Source organism: Dreissena polymorpha, chromosome 3 (assembly GCF_020536995.1).
Source record: "Dreissena polymorpha isolate Duluth1 chromosome 3, UMN_Dpol_1.0, whole genome shotgun sequence".
In the NCBI taxonomy this organism is placed as follows: Eukaryota; Metazoa; Mollusca; class Bivalvia; order Myida; family Dreissenidae; genus Dreissena; species Dreissena polymorpha.
Window position 1 is genome coordinate 47,776,183 of NC_068357.1, and position 26,466 is coordinate 47,802,648.

At 34.7% G+C, this 26,466-nt stretch overlaps 1 protein-coding gene across 1 annotated transcript in view; it reads left to right on the top strand.

Annotated features, from left to right (window-relative positions):
- The window catches only part of LOC127872195 (slit homolog 1 protein-like), a 68,787-nt gene that overhangs the window by 22,490 nt on the left and 19,831 nt on the right, over positions 1–26,466 (top strand). The window contains exons 5-7 of the mRNA XM_052415525.1: positions 4,300–4,481; positions 19,930–20,043; positions 20,824–20,937. Of these exons, the coding sequence (XP_052271485.1) occupies positions 4,300–4,481; positions 19,930–20,043; positions 20,824–20,937 (410 nt within the window). The remainder of the gene's footprint in view (positions 1–4,299; positions 4,482–19,929; positions 20,044–20,823; positions 20,938–26,466) is intronic.

Consider the following 26,466-nt stretch of genomic DNA (forward strand, 5'->3'; position numbering starts at 1 on the left):
AATGCTCATAAAACAACGATATTGAATCCATATACGACGGCGTATTTGATTGAGTGCCGAACATTGAAAAACTGTTAGACGTTCTCAGACTTGAACTTAAGTATAGATGAACAATTGTAAGTTCTAATTTTTGATTGTCTATTTGGTTCAGAAAGCACTAATACGAACTGGCTGAACTATTGGATTTAACATCATGTATTAAAGCCCATTTTAATATGTATACCAATGGTTCAGAATACATATTTCCATAAAGATTGATTGCCGTTTATCTTCTGGTGAAATACGTTTCGTTGTGCAACGATTTTGTTTCCGCGCTGGATCTCATGAACGTATGATCAACTGAACGTATGATGAAACTGAAAGGTACTAATTTAAATTCTGAATTGCGATCTTTCTACATTTATTCGATATTTTGTGCCTATTACTGCGAGACTGCGCGTACTTGTTGCCAAAAAATCCATTTATAAAAGGGTGTATGAATTTTTTGTTTATCATAAGCAGGTCAGCACTCATTTCATTCGCATTTTTTTCGGATAAGACATGGTTGCTCGGTAATTTCTGCAATTTCTGAATGTACCTCCTCTTACCGTACATGGAAACTCTTGTGTTTTAATTTTGTACCACTCGCGATAATTACCGACTTATATCTTGAATATTTTTAATAATTCCTACATCGACTTATTATTTATTTAACTGGGATTTTCAACACGCGGTAATTTGAATTATAAATGTTATTGACAATGCGTAAATTGTAATGGCACTACAAACAACTATTTAAATGGATGGCTGGATGGCTGGATTTACGGCCGGACGAACGGATGGACGGACGGACGGAATGATGGACGGACGGAAGGAAAGGCGGACGGACGGACGGATTGACGGCAGGCAGGCATGCATACAGACTTCCTAACAAATTAATAAAAAGAAGATCAGCATTCATTTTATTCAGCTGCAAAAAGGAACTGGATACAAAAAGTATTATAATTATTTTGGAACATTTTTAGCACACTAACATGTTAAAGGATTTACAAGGGGTTACATTTTCGTCTATGTAAATATTTTTGTAAGATGTAAGTATTTAACAACAAAACTTTGAAAGTAAACTGCAAATGCAAGTTCTTTATATGGTTGGAATATTAAATAAGAAATTGTTTTCTTGCTCTTTATTTAGTCAGATAAACGACATTGATTTCAAGTTTATTAATATATGACATCAAGTGCAAACGTATACTTATTTTGAACATCAGAACTTCATGCCTAATGACTGCTATAGTTATATGGAAGAGTGTGGAACATAAGAAGTCATAGTGAGGAAATGCAAACCTGCGTATATGGTTTAAATAAGCAGTAAGGAACATAAGTATGAATAGGTAAAATTTAATGGAAATTTGACATAAACATATTTTGATGTAAACATTCAGATAACACTTCTTTTATAAATTTTTGGTACACTTTTTACATGTTAAACAGTGCATATAATTTGAAAACCCCAGTTTTGTATTCGGTATGAATATGAAATAAGTAACCATTTCGTTATCATTTGTTTAGTCGCGATAAAGGAACTGTAGTTTTCATAAATATTAGTGAGTAGATATATTATAAATAAATATGTTTGATATAATTTCCACACGTTTCATGAGTATCATAGTTACTTGACAGTCTTGTACAATTTTAGTTTTTGAAGTTCTTATAAAAACAGGTTGGTTAAAATGTTTTTCTATTTACCAGTATCTTGAAAATGAATTATAATTAGATTGCATTGGACAATAATAAATATACACATACTTCAAAACTTTGCTTAGAATGAAGGAACAAATAGGTGTTTATACCATGGTGTTTATTACAATAAGTACAATTATTGATACATCTTAGCCTTCCATCTGTCCTTTCTTTTGTTTGTCGGTTTTGTGTGTGGCACGTATTTCACATTTTGTAAACTTCAAGAGAAATGAAACATACGTTAAAATACATTAGCTGCGATGTTTAAGTTTGGTATTTTGGTTCATGCTCGAGAGATAAAATAATTATGCGCAGGCATCCGTATCTTGCAAACAGATGTTTAGTAAAGGTCTTAAACTGTAAATGAATTCGTATCATTTCGCTTTATTTCGTTAATGACCGTCAGTCCGAACATTTCCATGAATGGGTTTAGAACTACAAAAACTTCCGCAAAAGGTTTAATAGAAGGCCTATGTGGTATAGGGATAGATCGTTGGATTTTATCATCAGTTGTCCCCGGTTCGAATCCCGAAATCGAAACATTGTTTTTTACGTTTTCTAGTACAATGACTTTTGACTATTGACATATTAAAGTTATGTTGATAAATACATTATATGCATTTTGTTATATACACAATTGTTAGCAAGTTCCTTGATTTAATCGGTTTTATTTAAGGAAAAAACTATTCAAAATAACAAAATTTGTATGTGTATACTTTTATCGTGGTATGTGTAGGTAAACATAATGTTTCTTCAACTATGAATTAATTATGAACTTCCCATCACTTATCGTTGTTTAAACATTTGTTTGAATTATTGACTTTTTCGATGTACAAACTATGTACTTCTGAATAGCATGGCTTAAGTGAGCAAGATGACGTTAGCAATATGGAGTATTTCGGGCACGATATGTTTCATTTACAATTGATGCACTGCATATATTCCAAACTTGAAAGCAGTTGTCTGCATGTGAATAAAGATATGTTTCATAAGTTTATGCATAAAAAATGTGTGAAACTAAAATATTGTTCCATTTTCAATCACATATACATCAGAGTAAACTTACGCGTTCAAAACGTTTGTGTTTCTTTCTCCGATTAAAAAACGACTGATGACTAGAGATTCTTATTGTTGTTTTTTTTGTTTTCCGATGGACGATAACAACACGTTTGTGCTTGGCCGTCTTTATTCCGCTTGTAACATCATATTAACTATTTAGATGAATTGATAATGAACGTGTGAATTACACATACCACATAGGTTTTCTTTTGCATTATTTATATTCATAAGAGTGTTTGTTGAATTAATAGTACCAAAAAAATTTGAAACAAACGAATCAGGGATGGACACTTGGAATGTCTAAGAAACCTTATTTGTACGGTGTTTTTCTAAACGTTTATTTTAACGCATTATACCATTCACATTGGAAATATGCAACAAAATAAAAGACAATTTAAAGGCCATATTGCAGTATCAAAACCTTAAAAAATCGAATTGTTGTTACAAATTCAAAACGTGTACTTGGATGTAATACAGTGTTAACCATAAAAAATATATATTTGCAAAAGAATGTACCAACACTCATGACGAGAACATTTTTGTATAAAACTATTTAATTAATTAATATTCTTGTATCCAATAAGGAATATTGTTAAAACAAAGTCTCAGTTGTTGATGCTGTGTGTATATTTATGAGCGTTGTCATTACAAGTAACGCGAACATTTACTTATAATCGTCAGGCCTGAACACATTATGAAAACACTATTTTATGTAATCGGTACGATTTGGTTTCAAGCAGTACTATTAATCTTCAGATATAAATTATGTTTTATGCAAATCAAAAAGGGTCTAGTGTATTATTACAATAAAACATGTTCTGGTCGTTTGTGACCTAAAATAAAAAAACGCATTTGCCAGAGAAAAGTTAATAAATTGATATTTTGAGAAATTGGTGGAATAAGAAAATAATTATGAAAGGCAAACACCAAAACACTGGCATATAAGAAAATTACCAACCGGCATTCACGTAAACAGACTTTAACGAATACGCATACATATATAAAATTGTAAAGTCCACTTTAATTAGACAAATAACCTATGCTATTTTTAACCTGATTTCATTGAAATTTGACATTTGAAGACCTCTTTGTTTTTCTTACACTTCACATTGCAAAGTCCCCCATAAATATGTAACTAGCTTTTCTTCAAAATGGATGATATAATACAATTATTTGCAAAGTAAACTGGAAAAAAATGCAATATACATGACTTGTTGTTACGTTAAACATGGTTAAACATTTCAATTTATATTTGGATAAAAAGAGGGCACACAATGTCTAGTTATTATACCGTTGATAATCCAACCATTATTTTATGGGTTAAACAATCATGGATATTATGTCAAGTGATGCAAAGGACCGACACCGAAGCTTAAAACAGTAGCAAACTATTGTTTTATTACAAATTCGTTCCGCTTTGACATCGTGGTATTGACTTGTTATTTTGTTACGGTCTTCATTTAATAATAAAACTGCAATTCAAAATTAAACAGCTATAGCAAAACATATATTGTTTTCCAGTGATCTCACAAATAATCCTCTCAACTGCGACTGCCAGCTGCGATGGCTCATTGAGAGAATGCAGGGCAGCCAGTTCACTCTCAAAGTAAAGTCAGCCGTGTGTAGTGAGCCCGCGCACCTGAAGGGGCGTAACATAGCGAGCGTCAACCCAATGGCTCTCAACTGCGGAACACAGATAAACGGTATATGCATATTTTTAACATTAAAATAACAAACCGTGCCTTTTTTATAAGCTCGTCTGAGCATAACATGAGCTTATCTAATCACTTTTTGTTCGTCGTGCGTTGTCAATATTCACCTTGTACACACCCTTGAGACCACTTTATTTAAAATCTTTACGAAACTTGGTTAGTCAAATTCTCCCATTAATATCTCTGCTGTGTTTGTAAATGGTTCCAGTGCGTTAAAAACATGGCAACCAGAGAGCGGGGTAGTTTTCCTTATATTCCTATGGTCAAACATTGTTAACACTGTAGAGGTCACATTTTTAGTCCAATCTTCATGAAACTTAGCAGGCACATTTGTTCTTAGGTCATTTTGGCCGAAAGGGTTGTGGTATCTTGACAAAGATGGCCGCCAGGTGACGGGGCAGTTTTCTTTATAAAGCTCTAGTACATACGTGTTAACATTGTAGAAATCCCATTCTTAATTGAATCTCAATCAAACAGTGTAGGAACATTTATTTTTAAGGATCTTGGCCATTCAAAAAATGTTTGTGGTCCGTTGAAAAACATGGCCGCAAGGGGCCGGGGCAGTTTACTTGTTAAGATCATAATTTGAAATGATACATGTATATGAACCTATAGAGAAAATGGTTCCGGTACGTTGAAAAACATGGCCGCAAGGGTGTGCGTGAAGGTTTCCTTTTATGGCTATAGTGAAACCTTGTAAACACTCTTTAAGTTAATTGTACGTTTCAATATTAATGACACTTGGTCAGAACATGTGTTATATTGATATAAAGTCAAAACTGAGAACAGCGGTCAGTCAAGGGAGATTACCAAAGTGGCCGTTTTCCACATGTGACCGTTGTTTTCGGATCACAATGTTAAGATGGTTTGTCAGTTGGTTGTATTGCTACGTCGTTACCCCACCCAGGCGTTTGCATACAGTGTAAAAAAGGCTTATTGCCAATAACTCAGCATAATAACATTATTAAATTGCATTGAATAATAAAGAATAATATTTTATAAATTGAGTGAATTTCATATTGTTACACTAAATCAATGAATTTATCAACGATAGTATAATTGTTTATTCATGCATCTCGTTCATTCAGTAAATTAAACTTGTAACGTGCCATTGACATCACATCGAACAAGGATGAAAGCGGATTCGATGTCACAAACCGAAAGTACGGCGTAACTGTACCGTTCTCATCCAAAGAAAAAGACGCCAAAATGTCTTCGTATGCAAACATCACACAAACAGCATTCTCATTGAAACAACCTCATACAAAATAAAACATGAACAAATCCTCTTTCATAAATGCCTAAAGTTTGTTATAAATGTTGCAATTCAGTGTATTTTTGCCTTTATAGACGATCACTAATCCTTTTATCGCCTTCTTATAAAAACACTCGCCGGCTTAATGTTGTTTTTAAGACTTTATCAGTGATAAAGATCAATTGATATTGTCACGCGCTCATGCGTTATGCCTGCAGCCGATAATTGCTACTTATACACATTGTAATTGTTAATTTCACCTGTTTCATGTAATCAAAAAGCAAATTCAATAATAATTGTGAGACAAACACTGACATATTTTATTTTGAAGATAACCCATAAATATCCCCGGAAAACAAACCTTCGGAACACCCTATTATTTGTTTATTCGCATTGGGCCGCTTTTATCACATCAAACGCAAATACCGCTCTCAGATGCTTTACCCGCAAAATAGACGGACAAATGATGTGCTATGTTTTTACTTTTCGCGATTCGAAACGACTGACCCGTGACCGTTGTATTCAGTTCAACCATGACTTTCGGAGAGATATATACTGGCCGTTTGCCGTTATGGACGATTGACCGTTATTCTCAAGTGAAATAAAGAGTTTTTTTTATCGGGGGAATCCAAACTGACCGTTGTCGGCAGTTAACCGTTATTCTCAAGTGACCGTTACATCAGTTTTCACTGTATGTGCGGAGTTTGACGAGTGTTCTTCCCCGTTGAAAAACATTGCCGCCAGGGGTCGCGGCAGTTTCCCTTATATGGCTTTATAAAAAGATTTTTAATACTGTTGAAGTGACAATAACAGTCAAATACTCACGAAACCTTGCTCTGATCATTTGCCGAATTTCGAAAATGGTTTCGTTTCTTTAAAACAACAATTCCGCAATGGTGCGGGGTAGTATGCCTTATGATGCTAGTTAAAGCTTTTTTTCATTGGCCACATGTATTGGCCAAAATTTATTAAATTTGATCAGAATATTTGTTCTAATGAGCCGCAGCTGAGGTCGAAACTGGGTCACCTGGGCCCCCAAAATAGGTCACTAGGTCAGATTTTAAATGGATATTTAAACCTTAGTATTCACTTTTTGATCCTCTGTCAGACCATTTGTTCTTATGATATTTCAGCCAAGTTCAAAAATAAAAAAGGGTCGACAAATTAATTATTATTGTTTTTTAAAGTACTTTACTATAAAAGCCATAGCTGTGATGATATTAAATACTTTCCACACTTGCGTACAATGTTTGAAAAGTCGAGCAGGTTTATGAATCTAGTGGAAGCACACTGGTTTCACAACCGAAGGATTGCAAATTCGAGCCCATGAGCGCTGTTTTAACCTAATTAACCTACAAACTCATCTGTTGCACGAGATGTTAAACTGTGGTGCAGGACCCAGGGTAGACTAGTTGTCAAGAAATCCCATGTAAATTGTGTATGATAAAGATTAAATGTTTTTATTAATGATGATGTATGGTACCTTGATGATATTTTTTAATGTTATAAACTTGAACTGTTTACCACGTATATCCAACGTGGTGTATTTCATTTATACAGAATATCCTTCTGGCTTGATGTGTGCAATTTAAATGGTCAAGTCTATTTTGGAAATGCCACAACACAGCTTATTGTCATAATTATAGCAAGTGATTGATATTGCTTGCTTGTGTACAGAAGGGTCTAAGGCAACAAATATAGTATCAAATGTTTGTTTATTTTAGCTCTAGCTTTGCCTACTTTCGTACGCAGATGTGAACCATAATATTTGAAAGTAGTTACTGTTCCGTGCATATTTCAAAGAGAGATAGTTTCTGTTCTCAACTACTGAAAGAGAGCTTAAAACCTGTATGCGATAATAATGCTAACAGTACTATATCAGCTTAATGTGTCTGGAGTATATTTCATTTGCATTTTGCTGAAGTGTCATTTCTATCTGAATGTTTATCGATTTAAGAAAACGATTGCATGGCACTCTTTAAGTCATGGTATTGCTCCTAAGGGTTTGAATGGTAAAATTATATCAGACTATGATACGTGTAATGTCTGAGACTCCAGATTCTTCAAGTTTCCTGACATGTTCAGATTTATGAATATCATACAGTATCATAAGGAAAACAATTAAAGTTCATTTTGAAAAAAAGAAATTAATATTAAGGATATTAATATTCTTATTATTTTTTCCATGTGAATATATAGGTTTTCTGAAATGTAAAATACGGTAAAGGTATACTTTAATAAAGAGCATAGATTAATGTGCGTGACAAAATACCTGCTGTCTCGTAAATAGCTTGTAAAAGGTTTAATTTAAGTATTCATTTGTAGAGATAACTGCAAATATGGTTAACACCCGTTTTGCTTTCCAAGCTGCCTCTTCACAATCATGATACATATTTGTTTTTATTTTTATTGACGATGCTTCGAAGCAGCTCGTCTAAGTTATCATACCATGAAATAATTCTTCACAATGGCGACCTATGTAAAAGACCGAGCCAGTCCGATTGAGATAGTTCGATTTTTTTCTAATCGGCATACCTCGCTGATTATCATTGATAAAGGTAAAGGAAGCTCAGCTATAAATAGGACAGTATATTCTGGGAAAAAGATTTAATAATAGTTTGAAAACATTAATTTTAAATCAGTTATATTCAATAAATTATATGTTTATAGATCAATGAAACAACTATGCATTTTCTGTATTGTATTTGACATTTGTCGTGATTCTGTAAATGAATTGCGAATGAAAACGTGTATAATTTACGTTTAACGCGATCATGAGTGTAAAGAAAACGAATTATTTCGAACCTGCCATTTGTAAATGTTAAAGCGAGTATGGTATATAAACAGCATAATAGCCGTACGACATTTGTGAAACTCGCTCTTCTGCGTGCTTCTCATTTTGCATATTAAATAAACTTTTCAAACAGAAATAACAGAGCCACATCAGTGCACACACTATGTTTGATAATTCATTCGTTTGTTGGATATTGTTTTCTGTTTAAAACACATATTAGGTCATATCGCGGAGATTTAGTTAACCTTACCATGTGTTCATGGGCGAACTAACGTATTAAAGTCGTATTTGACTATGTGCTCATACCTACTTTCGGGAATCATCATGAAATTATTGCCGTACTTAACGAACAAACATGCCTAAGCTTTTTGAATTAGAGAAAAAAACAATAATCAAAAGAGAAAAAATTAGATGTTCATGCACATTGGCATGTGAAATAACGTCCGTACACATAACATCATTAACTCAGGAAAGGAAACAACGAAATATAAAGTTTGGTATGATATACATGTGAAATTAAAGAGCATGGTGTAATTAAAGAGTTTTGAATATATCTGCTACGTAACGCAATGTTATAACCCACAAACGTTTTACTGTAACAGAACGTTTTTTTTTAAGATAAGTGGTACGGAAAATACACGTCGAATATCTTTTTAAAGATATTTCTTGATATATTTGATCGAGAATGTAACCCGCCTCCCAGTTTCGCTGAATGTGTCAAGTTCCCCACGGGTACTACTTCCCCGTACCCCCAATTTTTTTTATCGTACCCAAAAATTTTTGTACCCTATTTTTTTTCGTACCCAATTTTTTTTTCGTACCCAATTTTTTTCGTACTCAAATTTTTTTCGTACCCAATTTTTTTGTGCAAAATTTTTGTACCCAAAATTTTCGTACCCATTTCTTTTTCGTACCCAAAATTTTCGTACCCACATACACAATTTTGGTGATGCAGATAAACTTAAATTGATGCTTTTATATTCATCCTCTTCAAAAACATCGTCACACCAGTACTGTAAGTACTTTGATTTTTAATGTGTCTGTCATGCAGCACATCAAATACTTGAAAGTAAACGTTATTGTATTATATTATTAAATGCAATAATAGCGCAATCATTTTATGATTCGTTTTTGATTCCATTCCGAATGAAGACCTAATCTCTACTGAGTGTGAAATTGAATATAGGAATTAGTGCTGAAGCTAGGATTTGAAAAGGGCAGGGTGGTTTTCGTCAAACAGGCAATTAAGCGCGTGCGGTCATACATATGTTATCCCTTTGGAATTGTTTCATTAAAGTATGTTTTATTTAAATGTTCAATATAACATGTACATGCATTTTCATTCACAACATTGCAATTTAAATGAATAAAACTAATTTCACTGATAAAAAAAAGTTTAAGAAGAAAAAGAAATTTATGGATTCTTCAAATACAATTTGCTCAATAATTATGTGATCAGAAAATAACAAGGACAAGTTTGGGGTCCAAGCATGCAGGTTGGCACACTAGGCTGGCAGGGTAATATACAAAACAACTATAAAAGTAGAAATAATCAAACGCTGGAGTCACCACTATGGGAAGTCAAAGCAGAGCATCGGAGCTTAAACAATGTTTAAGGCTTCATGTAGCAGAACCTTACTCGTGACCCGTAATTAATCACTACACATACATGCTAAACTTTTACAATTAATATGTTTAAAGAATTTATATCAATTCATTAACTTTGCTCTAGAAATGTGTTGTTTGTACTTTAGGTTACAAATGTCCATACAATGTTTTATTTAAAAACATGTTGGTGTAATAATATGCTAGACCGTGTTTGATTTGCATAAAACATAATTAATATCTGAAGATTTTTGGTACTGCTATAAACCAAATCGTACCTGTTACATCAAATAGTGTTTTATTACGTTTGCAGGCCGTATTTATACATTGAATTCAGTTTATACATGAATTATCAAAAATAGTGTTTTTCCCAGGAGGGAAAAGGGGCATGGAGCATGACTTTCAAAAATGGCATTTTAACGCACAGTTTATGCAAAAAAGGACAAAAACGTTCTGTGGATACCTGGATTTGAGAGAAACATTCAATCGCATCAGAGGCAGTTGTGAGAAAACATAAAAATATAAACAAGAACATTTAATGGTAATTGATGGATTTAACTTACTTTATTTAATATTAATATATATTTACCTTGCTATGTCTTCCATTAAAGTTCCATGCTGTTTCAGTTAACTGTACTGCATGACAAACATAATAAAGCAAGATATGCACATGAATCTGATTATAAACAGATGCACTTACATATAAATGAAACCATGTTTGTCTTATCCCAATTTCTAACGATAACCTTGTCAGATGTTTTAACTTTGCGAGTAAAATGAACGCTAACAATTCGCAAACAACTCGTTTCTGTTACATATATCCACTGAGTAGATTACTAATAAATATGTTGTTGGTATTTAAAACGCTTTATGCATCGTTCGTTATCACATGCATTAATTTGAATTTCAGTAATCCCTTCTAAATGTATGATCTCCATCGTTTATTTGATCGTTATTTGCCATTTTTGCCGAGAGTCATAATTTATTTTCTGTATTGCCCGCCATCTTGTTAAAATGATGTAAGCGATAGGTGCGCATATCAACGTAAAATCGTATATGTACATCTAAAACGCGATTCGCATTTAATTTAATTAGTAAACGGTTCAATAATTGTTTCAATAATTGATAATCTAAACGACCATAACGATGAAGATACAACTTGTTTGTGTTTTTTAATTTAATTAAAGACATTAGAAATAAGTGTTTAGATATTACTGTATCATGCATGAAATGCACAATTTCCACGAGGATTACATCGACGTTTTAATCTCCGGAGTAACTGTCCACGATTTTATCGTTGACGAGAACACATTACGGACCGATTAGTGGGCGAGGTATAAGCCAGTGAAATTATCGATTGATATTGACACGGGGTAATTCACGCATGACTAATACACTACCGCGCAAATCTTCGCTGCTTGGGGCCATACTCTGAAATTTGGGCAAGGGGCAATATAGATTTTATCATTAAGGGCGCATGGCGGCTTTTTCCTTTGAAAAAGGGCAGAGTGGTGCTTATGAAAGGCGGCATTGCGCAGCGCCACGCAAAAAGGGCCAGGGAAAAAAACTAAAAAGGTTTTAATGACAGTTAAAACTTCAGAGAAATGTACATCATATACGTATTTGTTACATTTCAAGCTTACCTAAGCACAATGTGCTCTTGGTGAGCTTTTGGGAACACATTTTGTCTGTCGTACGTGGTGCCTTGTCTTTCGTCGGTCTTCAACATTTTGCCTTGTTAACACTCTATAGACTGCACTTGTTGTCAGATCTTCATGAACAATGGCCCACATATTTGTCCCAATTATATCTTGGTCGATATTTAAACTGGGTCACATGAGGTCAAAAACTAGGTCACTAGGTCAAATTAAAGATAAAGCGTGTGTACACTGTAGAAGTCACATTTTATGTCAAATCTTCATGAAACTTTGTCAGAACATTTAATGATGTCTCAGCTGAATTCAAAAATGGTTCTGGTTCTTTGAAAAACATGGCCAAATGGGGGCGGGGCAGTATTCTTTTATATGTCTATAGTAAAACCTTGTTTAATTTATGGCTATTGTAAGATTTTGAGAACTCTTCAGGACTCACATGTATAGTCCAATCTTCATGAAACTTGATCAGAATATTTGTTCTAATGATTACTAGGCTGAGTTTTTAAATGGTCATGGTTCGGTGAAAAACATGGTTGCCAGGGTGCAGGACAGTTTCCCTTATGTGGCTATATTTAAACCAGGTTAACACTCTAGTTGTTATGAGGACGTTGGGGCACAATCATGATGATGATGATACAGATAAATCTAATTTGCCATTTTTTTCCATTGACTTATCATACTCTCTGTAAAACTCATATATACCTTGGATTGTTGCAGAACAATAGTGGTGATTGATTCTTTCTTAAATAACCATGTGATTATTGTGTAACAGGTTAACTGCTCCCTTTTAATTTGCCGCATTTAACTGGGCTCTCACATCAAAGACCATTGATCAGACTGCTTATACAGTTTGCAGTCAGTCAGTAGTTTGTGTGTTATTATCAAAGACTTGTGATTTTAACATGTTTTGTTGTTATTTAATGGTAAATATCATTGTAAGGTGACTCTGAAAATTGTTCTGGTAGTTTAAAGAAACTTCATCCAAGATGTGAACAATTGGGTAAAAAAACACAATTTTTTTCACAATTTTTAAGAAGTACAAAAACTGTTTGGTGAAATAGCTTAGTTGTTTTGGCAGTAGTTTTGGCAAAAATAATTTTAGTCGTGGGATCGGACAAAAGGGCACTGTTCTCGGTGGTTATCAGTCATATTTTTATATAGTGCAACTGGTTACGTTTTCCTTATTCAGCCGCGAAAAACATATCATAACAAAAGAGAACTTAGAAGAAATCAACTGCAATACATAAATAAATATATATAAATATTTTTTATTCCCAACCTACATTTACAGTGATTTTCCTTGTTTTATGCGTCTCTTTATTCATATAAATTTATTTGCTAAGTAAGATAATACCAGTTTCTAATTCGATTTGAACCTGTTCCATATTCCTTTTTTAAACCGAATAAGGAACTATATTATCATTAAATATAACAAATTAGAAATGTACTTCAACTAATATATGTATACCTGTCCTACATTTACAATAATTGTCGTTGATATATTCGTCTCGTTGGTTCATTTTGATTTATAATTTATAGAAAAACATTCCAGTTCCTTATTCGATTTCAAACTGAATAAGGAACTGGATTATCATTACTTAAAACGAAGTAAAAATGTATGGCAATTAGTATTTAAAATGTACAAGCTAAATATAATGATACTCATTTATATGAGGTGAACTTTGGATCAATTTCATTGATGTTTAAGTTAAAAAATGCAAGCTCCTTATTCGGCTTGAATAAGGAATATATAAATGTTTCATTTTTCCGTATTCAGCCGCGAAAAAGGAACTGGATTATAAATACAAACAAACTTATTGAAATAAACACGATTGCACTTTTATATCACAAATTAGAGAATATCGGTTCGGTTTAAACAAGAAATCCTATGCAAGCGCGAGGAAGAAACATGAATATGTAACGTAATACCTAAAGTAAAAGTATTCGAGTGATTTTGTTTTGATAAACCTAAGAATTGTATGCATTATTTTTCTTTAAAACCCTATATCAAATGTGATTAGCTCGAATAAGGAACAGTTCCTTATTCCTAATTTGAATAATGAGTAAGGAACGAGGAAAAAGGAAATAACTTACTCTCCATCTTTTGTTGCCATGTATGAATGTGTGAAAATAGATAATACAGTAGTACAAAAACATATTTAGACACCCATATAATTATGTTATATATGCTATAAAAAGGACGTTTTTGTAGACAATAGTATCTACCTTATTATTAAAATGTTCAATTAAGACACTTTTTTTCCATGATTATTGTTAAGAAGCTTGAAGCATAAACTACCATGTAAGTATTTTGCATGCAGCAAAATAGTGTTTATTATGATTTGCTTTTATTGTCAGCCGAATGAAAAAGACTTTGAAATCAGTATACATTTAAAATCATTGTTGATTGGAAATTATAAATAAATGAGAACATTGTCGGATGCAAGCACATTATATTACAAGATAACACATGTGAAATAGAAATAAAATCGCTGCCCCGTCGTATGTCAAACAATACATCAAATAGATTTTACCCAACATATACTTTCTGAAATGGCTATAATATGTATATCGTGAATTCGGTAATGGTTTGTTTGATTTTCTTATGTCTTGGTAATTATCAATATGAAGTTAAATGAAAGATTGTGTATAATATAATGTTAACATGTATGAGAAAATACTTGTAGTATATTCACATAACATTTGTGTTTTAGAAGATCAAAAGTCATTTCGGAAAAAAATGAAAATACACCCTATTGCACTAATTTAAGCATTTTTATACAATTCACATTGACACAAAAGTGCGAAAAAATTTAAAACCGTACATGTACAATATAGCCCTGCAAAAAAATTGTCATTTTCCACTAGACCTAGCCTTGCGGTGTACTTTAAATGTTGTTTTGTTTTGGTAGGGGTCATGTTTCTGATTACGCATTTAAATGATGCTGGTATGGCATAACTAAGGGTTTTGAGGAATTCAAAATGGCGTGCAAGACGGCGGCTCTGTTCAGTCTTATTTGGTTAAGCGTATATAAATGCATTATGTTATGTATATTAATGTCATTTTGATAGTGTTATTCATACTAAAAGAATGAAGATGGCGTTCACAATGGCTGCCTGAATCAAAATGGCTGCCCAAAACTTGCTGCTTAACCCAAGATCATTTATAATTTTGCACAAGAATTATGCATATATACATATAATACACATTTATTAGAACTTAAGTGTTTAATAAGTGTCTGATTATATGAATTTCAATATAACATTGTAGAGAATAGTATATAAATATTACATGACTGACAGGGTGACAGTAAATTTGTGAACTTGAAGAAATGCTGTCAACCGAGGCAAAGCAGAGGTTGACAGTATTTTCCCGAAAGTCAGACAGCAATATTTATTTTATTATTACGAAAAACTATTCAAATACAAACAATTTATATGAACCATGAATAATCTTAATATTCAATAATTGTATTTAATTTCAGCTATGAACAACCATTATTATTTTGATAACAATAATAAAAGTACACTGGTTAACACAGTCAATTTCTTTTCACAGAACATAGAAATTTAATAGTTAAACAGTATTAAGTATGTCTCTTAAAGTGTTTTCTAAGCTTAACAGTAACAAAGTATTTACTTCAAACAATTTTCAAACGTCGATTATATCGATTCTAACACGATTTCACTAATAAGTTATCCGCGATTAAAATGTTATAACTGAGACTTACATTAACTGAACGTCCTGAACTTTCCGTAACTTGACGTCACCACAACAATGAAAATCAAATGACGTCGTCTTCATTCATAAACAGGGCGCGTACAATCAAAGTGACGTCATTCCGCACGTGATTGCTAAGGTAGCGGGCGACATTATTTTTTGAACAGTAAATTTTTTCCCGCTGTGTCTGACAGTATTTCTATGTCACCATGGCCTATGGGAGTCTAGCATTGTGAATAAAAGTGAGGTATAATAATATAACATGAACATATTGCCCTTTTATATACCATTAAATACAAATTGTATCTTTGTATAAAGCACCTTCTTTGAATTTATAATTTGTTTCATATGAACATATTCTGGTGAAATGTCATTACACAAATAGATATCAATTGAAATACTATTATACGCATTATCTAACCTTTGTTCACTAAGGTAAAAATCAGGTCACCTTTTTCAAACATTTATCAAGTAGTATGTATACCAGTTTATCTTTTGCTGTTAGCAGTCAAGCATACGGTAATGTTCATGTGTAAATATTAGTTCATTAAAAATATTTTGTGTTTTATACCAACGATTACATGACATTATACACTCTAAGTCTCAATTTTTCCTTTTTAGAGACAAAGTTAGTAATCTAACAATCACGAATTGTCTGCTTATTGCTAGATTGTATTTTGTCAACCTGAATCTTTTGACAAACAATAAATATAGCACAATGTATTCGCGCTTTATAACAGAAGCACCGAAATTTTGACCATGGGCTATCGCTTTTACACCCAGATTATATCATTGTTAGTACATTAGGTTTATCTCAAGTATTTATTGATGCTACTTTAATTGAAAAAAGAGTGTTTGATGCCTCGTCCCTTCGCCAACAGTAATCACATTGATTCAGATCCTCGGGTCTGCAACTAAAGCGTGTTTCCATATACATGCCTGTATATGGGCACGTTTCACATGCTCATAACATGCTTCCTATGCTGGTGTGCTACTGATCGTAAAGTCTCACCTTTCTTGCGTACCATGGCTGCCTGAAGGTATTTTCTTGAACAAGGTATTTCCTCTGTATCAGGCTTTCCTTACCATGCTGAGACAAACCTGACCGATTCTTTCACAAGTCCTAGCTGACATATCTCCAAATAGTCCTTTTAAGTTGCTTGCGTTCAGCATCTTGGTAGCTTTCCCTTCACGGATACCAAAATAGTCAGCTACAGCGTCGCGTTACGAGATAGATTGCACAGGGAGCAAGTCGGTCGCGAAATATCTCTGCTTTTAATCCATGTTGCGAATTTCTACAACAACTCTTTCCACTAACTGGTGATTCCACGATGATCAATAACAAGAGTAAGGACAACATAAGAATGAAACAACAAAACAAACATGCCTGTATCATCATCTACCACATGAATGCCAATGTCTTTTGTTTCGACAGCATGAACTATTTGCAGTATCATGATGACGTCAGCTTCTTGATGAGTTGTGTTAAAATCAGATCGATTGATTATGACTATTTTATATATTTCAATATCATGATCTCCTGTAACGCCTAACGTGTGTGTTTGAGTGCATAAGGGGTGCACGTCTTTATTCGTGCATACATCTGTTCAAATCAGAGAGATCAGATGTTGTGTGTTCTCAGTGAAACCTAATATTACATTCTGTGATGGTACTGTCATGTCACCTTTTAGTTAGTTCACCCTTTATATATAAGAGTTTCTAACTTTCCTCGCCGTGCATTTGGTGCTGAACACCATGTATCAGTCACGCGCTAATTACAAAACACATTTCCTCAGTTTTTGTCTAATTTAAGACGTAAATATGTCATGTATGTTTCCGTCTATTGGCCAGTGAATGACATGCAGAACAAATCAAAATCTATTACTGAACATGTGATCGTATAACCAATATGCCGCTGAGACACTTTTACTGTTAATTTTTTCTTTAGCACCTTATTGGAATTTTCCTCCACTGAGTGCCCCTGTTTATATAAACATAGCAGTAGGTACTGGAGCCAATTTATGTCTTAGTATATGGTGAATGCCAACTTCCGTAAAATTAGCTGCTTGTTAGTCAATAAATCGTTTATCAATTAGATTAGTGGAATATCATCGTGGGATTAATTATAAGATATTGACCTTAACATTTTCCGGCCATGAGCTTTTTAATTATGTCGTATTTGTTTTACCAATATCTTTTGCATGATCAACATAAGCAGATTTTGATGCTATTGTTCGAGTCGGAATGTTCACAAGACTGGGTGGATGCTTGCTTTTGATCAAACGGATCTGTTCATTGTGTCAACTTTCTCCGAAAATTGTATCCTTAGCATCTGCCCTAATCCTCCCCCCATTTTTGTTCTTTGTAATGCTAATTGATGTTCACTAAACTGGTACTACTAATGTCGTTTAGATCTTATTTCATTCTGCTTCAATAATGCAAGCTCACACTTCAATCCATGAGATGTCCAGGTTTAAGTGTTGAACTGCTATTCCTCTTCTTACCATGGCGATATCTCATAACAGTTGTTTCTTTCAACATGTCGCTCCATATGGCATTCTATACCCTCTATGTATCATGACAGGCTCTTCCTTAAACATTTTATCTTGTACGCGCTCACGTATTTTCTTCATTGACCTTATATAATAAATTACGACTCGGGCGTTGTTTGAGTTTGTGTAGCAACAAAGCTGTATGGTCATACGAGCTAAAAACAAGTGGATCAGCAAATAACCTTCTCATTCTGCTCGAAGATTTATTTTGATAAGGAATACGGTTTGAATCAAACAATCAACACACCATTTAGACGTATGACTGGCAGAAGATAAATTGTTAAGATGCATTATTAAATCATAAAATAAATAAAAAGTATTTTCAGTGAACACCCTGCATATTTGCATGAGGTTTAAGAAGATCTAAGTGAAATAAGTAGTACCAGTTTAATGGACATGCATTTGCAACCCAATTAACAGTGTACAAATAAAAGACTGTTTACTCTACCAGCTCTTCCATCCCACTATTAGCCGGCATGGTTCTCATTGACCTCACACGACTCATCAGAACGTGCACACTACATGTACGTTATATTACATCCTGAAAAGGCCCGCAGCACACACACACACACGTTGATGCGCGCTCGCCTCACCGTTTGGATGAAGCATCCTGCTTCATTTACAGCAGGCTCACAATTGCATTTTAAAATTCACATAAATATCCACAATTTTAGTTACACAATTCCACGGCGGTTGGCTAATTAAATGGTTTGGGAATATAAAACACTTTGTGATGTTGTTTGTCTTACCACTGACTCTACATTTATTGATAGAGCTGAATAAACACTCAACCATATTATTTTTTTCAAATCGTAGAAACAATAATGGTGTTGTAAACTGTTATTAACACTATTCGCAACATAATTACTTGTCGTAATACTTAGTGTAGTCCATGCGTATCCGATGTAAATCAAATTGAACTATAAATTATTTGAGCTAAACGAATATATTTACATGATGTTCGCACCATGTGTTAAATCTAGTATGCGGAACATGTGTATGTTAAATATGTCTTCTTAATTGTGTTGTCTTTGATACCTTCATGTAAAGGTAATAATACAATTAAGTTTTATTATGGATAATAGTTAATGTACATTACAAAATGCCATATTAAGACAATAATTCTAGTTTATATAGCCTGAAATTCAGGTCCAATTTATTGTGATGGATGTTTAACAGCAATCATTTGTATAAGTAACCATATTTGCAGCCATTTTTGGTATAATCTTGAATTTTATTTGAATCAATTAACTCCTAAGCCATAAAGCACCATAACATCATTCCATTTTATATTAAAAAGATGCTAAATAATGAGTAAAGTCATAATCATATAACATTTTAGAGCAAAATGCTGAAACGACGTCCATCTTGAACGCCATCTTCCAAATCTCAGGACCCTTAATCAAACCGGACCGGGATCATTCTGAATCTTGATTTGGGATATTTGTCAAACCAAAAATCGATTTAACATTTACTATTCATCCCAAGAACGGGTGTATGACATATTCTACCGGATTAGCTATGTGTTGTTGCTGGTGCAATTATACGCTACTAAGGCGAAGGTTTACACATCGTTTTATCAGTATCAATACGTTTTGTTCGAACGTTTTAACGAATTGTACACCCATTTCACACATAATCAATTTGTTTAATAATTGTCTTGGCGCGTTTAGTAAATATTGCACAGTCACCACATAGGCTACGTTTTGCGCGAAGAGTCGTCACTCTATGTTCAAAAGGAACACTGCGTGTTGACAATTATTGCTTTATTGAATATTAACGCCCTTTGTCCACAATGTTAAATGCATTAAATGCGTAATTTTCCAATAAACATAATGTATGTGAACATTATTTCAGATTTCAACGAATGCGCGTTCGACCCGTGTAAAAATGGCGCCACGTGCAGCAACTTTCAGTATGTGTTCTCATGCACATGTTTACCTGGCTGGAAGGGATATAACTGTGACCAGGGTAGGGTATAACTGTAGATTTGTATTTAAATATATGAGATTATTGCATCGTTTTCATATACTTTAGGAATGTTAACATGCATGACCTTCGAGAAGGATATGTTAATAATACACTTGTCAGTCCGTAATAACATCACGCATTTGAAATTGTCCGATCTTCTCCGAACATTAACTTCATCTTGTTTTGAACTTATGTTACTTGTTGCAAGTCTAAGTTTATTTACCGCCTATATCTTAAATATGAGCATTGATCATTCTCGATTTTAACTCTATTATTCATACAATGTTTGCATTTGCTGAAATATTTAACATACGCGATATATCAACTACGTCAATATACATACGTATCTTAAAGATGTCGACGAATGTGCCCCAAACCCTTGTAAGTACGGTACGAAATGCAACAATCTTTAGAACGAGTATTCGAGCACGTGTTAACCCTGCTAGCGGGGAAACAAATGTGACCAATGTAGGTGTATATATATACCAGTAAACCGACCATTATTGTCAACTCAACTGGTTTGTCAGACGTATGCTTGAACAGAGCTGCCGGAATGACAGGCCAAAAACTGTGCAACTTTTGTATTCGAGTTTGCAATCTGCGTTAAAAATTTGGCAGCCATTACGCTTGCAGGCGGTGTGTTGTTGCTGGGTCAATTTAACGCTAAGAAGGCGAAGGTTTGCACATCTTTTTCTATGTGTCAATACGGTTTTACAGAAAAAAATAATCTAACCACGCTGATTATTTGAGACATTGATGTTTGTTGTGTTTATCGTTCAGATATCAACGAATGCGACCTTGCGCCGTGTAAGAACGGCGCCAACTGCACTAATCTTCAGAACGCTTACTCTTGTACATGCTCACCGGGCTGGCAAGGCACCAACTGTGATCAGGGTATGACTTTAAATCATTTGAATATGAACATACTTGTTTCATAGATTTAAGCTACTTTCATTTCACAATATGAAGCAACGATTCTCCGTGCCCAGTCTGTAATTGAGCGCCTAGTTTCTAGGTATTATATACTGTCATGGCTGGTATATAGCTTTGCGAATTGTATTTACTTTTCTGAAGTTAATATATTCGTTTAATAATATTGATCATTTATCGATTAATATATTATAGTCAATATAAATGTACAGGCTACCTTTTATGCTCTAAGTCGTCTCTCTGTTGTGCATACTCAGCGTGTAAACGAGTGGTCTTATTTAAAATTATGATATATTGTCATGGCTAATCAATGGCGTTGCTAATGATACTGTCATTTCACAGCATAATATTTTGGTTAAATAATAGTCATGGCGTATTTACACTTTAATTTTCATTTGTTCATTTCTTTTAGACAACGCAAGTTATCTGACAGTCGTGTTATGTCTGCTTTTTGATAGATTGTATTATGTCAACCTGAACCTTTTCACAAACACAAAAGATAGTACTAGTTAGTCGCGCTTTATAACATGAGCACCGAATTGTTGACCATGGGCTATCGCTTTTACAGCCAGATTATATCATGGTAAATATATAAGGTGGATCTCAAGTATAAATTGATGCTACAGTGGAACCCCTCTAAACCGGACGCCTCCGGGATCGAGAGGAAATTCCGGTTTAGAGAGGATTCTGGTTTAGAGAGGATATTGACTTTTTTTCTTACTTTTGGGTTTAGAGAGGACATTGACTTTTTTTCTTACTTTTGGAAGGTCAATTACGTAGCCTAATGTGCAAATAAAACACTTTCAGCCAATTTGCATAGTTTATTTATATATAACATTCATTCATATTGCATCATATCAGAAAAACACGCTTAATCTGTTTATTTGAAAGCAATATCAGTCACAACATAGATCAAACAGTGCACCCCGAAAAACACACAATTTTATACATGCATGTGTTAGGTGAATTTAGTTTCTTTTCACACTGAAAAACATGTACGCCGACTTTTTTGCACGATATCCCCGATCGTCGACTTTCCTATTCGATATTTCTCTGACAGCATCTTGAGTGTAGGTTTTGGCAACATCTCTGACTCTTTTATCAGTTTAATTTTGTCTTCTAGAGACATGTCCGCGCGCCATCGCTTAGAAGGAGGTTTGGACATTTTTAGTCTTAGTTATCTTAATTACCAATTTGAAAATCTAAATGAATATCTAAATGCAACTGCTTCAAGAACTCTGCAAATCAACATTTTATATGACACTAAAATAGCAATTGTAATAAACAACACAAAATTAAATAGTATAAAGATTATTTAAATTTAGCACGGCTTCCTATATCAAAAACAAAACACACTAAATAACTCTATGTTTGTTTTCAGTAATTATAATCAGTATTATAACATCTATTGAGCGATATGTACATCACATTACAGGTGTCTTTAAACTGTTAACAGTTTGGAAATTTTTCGACAACCTTTATTAATTTCACGCATCTTTAATCCGCTATTCACAACTTTTTGACACTAGGTCTGAGGTGCAATAAACCGGCCCTGAGCGGTTTAGAGAGGTACAATTACGTATGGAATTACCCAATTTTGATCCACAGTATGACCGGTATTCGGAATTGAGGGGATCCCGGTCTTGAGGAGATATTTTACGCATGGTTTAATAGGGAAAAAAATGGCACAGGACAATTTGTCCGGTTTAGAGAGGATTCCGGATTAGAGAGGATCCGGTTTAGAGGGTGTCCACTGTACTTTTATTGAAAAAAGAGTGTTTGATACCTCGTCCTTTTGCTAACAAAAATCACATGGATTCAGAGACAGGGGCCTGCATCTATCGCGTGTTTCCATTTACTTGCCTGTATGTGGGTACGTTTCACATTTTCATAAATGCTTCCGATGCCGGTTTGCTAGCGATTGCATCGTCCTACCCTACGTGCTTACCATGGCTGCCAGACGGTGTGTTCTTGAACATTTCCTCTTTATCAGGCTTTCCTTACCACGCTGAGACAACCCTGACCGATTCCTTCACACCTTCGCAAGTCCTAGCTGTCATATCGCTCTATAATACATTCAATGTTGATTTCGTTCAGCATCTTAGTTACTTTCCCCTTACTAATACCAAAATATTCAGCTACAGCGACGCGTTCAGAGAGAGAGAGTGCGCAGGGAGCAAGTCGGTCGGGAAATGTCTATGCTTTTAAACCATTTTGCGAATGTCTTCAACCACTCTTTCCCTAACTGGTGATTCCATGATGATCAATAACTCGAGTTAGGACAACATGAGAATGAAACAGCAAATCAATCATGCCTGTACGTTCAGCTGCCACATGAATTCCTATGTGTTTTGTCTCTACAGCATGAATCATTTGCTTTATTATGATAACGTCAGCTTTTGCGTGGGTTGTGTGAAAGTTAGTTCGATGGATTATGACCATTGTATATATTTCAGTATCATGATCCTCTGTAATGACTTACTTGTGTGTTTGAGTGCACAATGTGTGCAGTATTTTTCGTACATACATCTTTTCAAATCAGAGATATCAGATGGTGTTTGTTCTCAGTGGCACCTAGTATTCCATTCTGTGTTGGTACTGACATGTCACCTTTTCGTTAGTTCGCCCTTGAGATATGAGATTTTCTTACCGTGCTTGTGGTGCTGAATAACATGTTTCAGTCGTACACCAATTAGGAAACACATTTTCACATTTTTTGTCGAATTCAAGACTTATAGTTGTCAATGTAGTCATGTTTGTTTCCGTGTATAGGCCAGTGAATGACAACACATGACAACATATCAAGTTATTACTGAACATGTGATCTAATTACAAGTGTGCCGCTAAGACACTTCTACTGTTAACTACAGATATTATGAGATATTATGAACGTGCATGCGTCGTGCAACTAACAGCTGTTTTTCATCGCTCTTTCTTTTTCCAAAACAATACACTATGCCGCGGCACCTGTTGTGTTGATTTGGTTTGGTTTGCTTTGAACTTAATTTTTGCACATATTCTTATTCAGCTTTTGGCCTGATTTCAAGTTTTATTGTTGTAATTAGACTTTTTTTTCAGCGAAAAATTTCCCGCTGATGACCTTGACCTTAACTTTTGAAACGGAAGTACATTTTGTTTACCATGTTTACAGGTATTTTCTTGACACTATTCTTAGTTTTAACTAGTGTTAGGCTGTTTAGTATACCTGACATACGTTCCCAGCTAACAGATCAGATACCCAGACCCCAAAATCAGCCAAACAGGTACGAACCTAGCCGTATAATATCTTGTGCATGTCTCATGAAAACAGTGAAACTTAGAGTACCCATCCGAAATTGCAGAGTATCCGCATTAGGATACCTGTGCACATTACTGTTGTCGATGTCTCATGATGTGGAGACAAATCCAGGACCCCAATACCCCTGCGGCTACTGTGGCCAGGAGGTCTTGGACACTGACCAGGCAATAGAATGTGATGGTTGCTCATGTTGGTTCCATATACATTGTCAAAACATGAGTCCTTCTGCATACAATAACCTGGTGGAGATTGACATGTCTTTCTCCTTCTCTTGTACTAATTGTGACCAACACAATTATTCGAATTCCCCATTTACAAATAACATATATTCACTTGCATCTGAAAACAGTTTCCCTGCCCTCGGGGATATGAACGGAGATAAGATCACTAGTCATACAAGTCCCTCTGGAGGTTCCTCACCAAAAACGAATATAACATACTACAATATCAAGCAAAGTCAGTCATTACAAATTTTGAACATTATTTGTCAATCAATTGTCAATAAAAAACATAACTTACATGCTCTGATTGATGAACACAAACCAGATGTTATCGTGGGTACAGAGTCATGGTTGACTCAAGAGCACTAAACTGCCGAAATCTTTCCCCAGTGCTTGGGCTACACACCTTTTAAAAGGGATAGATCCGGGTCCAAAGATGGGGGTGTCTTTATTTTAGTCAAGCAAACATTAACTGCTACGGAACAGCCTGAACTTTAAACAGATTGCGAATTACTATGTGTTAAAGTAGAAATGTCCCAAAGTAGACCAGTTTACATTGCTGCTTTGTATCGTCCAAGGGAGTCTGATGTTTATGGAGCTGAACAGTTTAGATTGTCCTAAGAACAGACTAGATTATTAAAAGGTAACATCTGGGTGCTAGGCGATTTTAATTACCCTCAGTTTTCCTGGGATGAAGATCATACCCCAAATATCAAACCTGGCTGTGCCTACCCACAAATATATGAAGACTTCATAAATCTTCTTGATGATTTTAATCTGGTCCAAATGGTAACAGACAGCACTAGACAAGATAACACACTTGACTTATTCTTAACAGCAAATCATACACTCACAAATACTATTAAATCTCTTCCTGGAATCTCAGGACATGACAATGTAGAAATAAATTCGGATGTAAAAGCTAAAATAAACAAGGGCTGTTTGTAAAACATGCATGCCCCCCATATGGGCTGTCCGTTGTAGTGGCATCCATTGTGTGAATAAGTTTTTTGTCACTGTGACCTTGACCTTTGACCTAGCGACATAAAAATCAATAGGGGTCATCTGCGAGTCACGATCAATGTACCTATGAAGTGTCATGATCCTAGGCAAAAGCGTTCTTGAGTTATCATTTGAAAATCATTTTACTATTTCGGGTCACCGTGACCTTGACCTTTGACCTTGTGACCTCAAAATCAATAGGGGTCATCTGCGAGTCATGATCAATCTAGCTGTGAAGTTTCATGATCCTAGGCATATGCGTTCTTGAGTAATCATCCGAAAACCATTTTCCTTTTTCGGGTCACCGTGACCTTGACCTTTGACCTAGTGACCTCAAAATCAATAGGAGTCATCTGCGAGTCATGATCAATCTACCCATGAAGTTTCATGATCTTAGGCGTATGCATTCTTGAGTTATCATCCGGAAACCATTTTACTATTTCTGGTCACCGTGACCTTGACCTTTGACCTAGTGATCTCAAAATCAATAGGGGTCATCTGCAAGTCATGATCAATCTACCCGTGAATTTTCATGATCCTAGGCGTATGCGTTCTTGAGTTATCATTCAAAAACCATTTTACTCTTTCGGGTCACCGTGACCTTGATCTTTGACCTATTGACCTCCAAATCAATAGGGATCATCTGCGAGTCATGATCAATGTACCTATGAAGTTTCATGATCCTAGGCCCAAGCGTTCTTGAGTAATCGTCTGACAACCAACTGGTGGACGGACCGACAGACCGACCGACAGACCGACCGACCGACCGACCGACATGAGCAAAGCAATATACCCCCTCTTCTTCGAAAGGGGGCATAATAAACAAACACCAAGAAAAATACACTTGTACAAAAAAGCAGATTGGCCAAACTTTAAAAGTTATGTTGAACAGGAGAGTAATAGATTACTAAATGGACATGAAACTAAGAGTGTCGAGGACATTTGGGTGAGTTTCAAACATCTCATTGAACA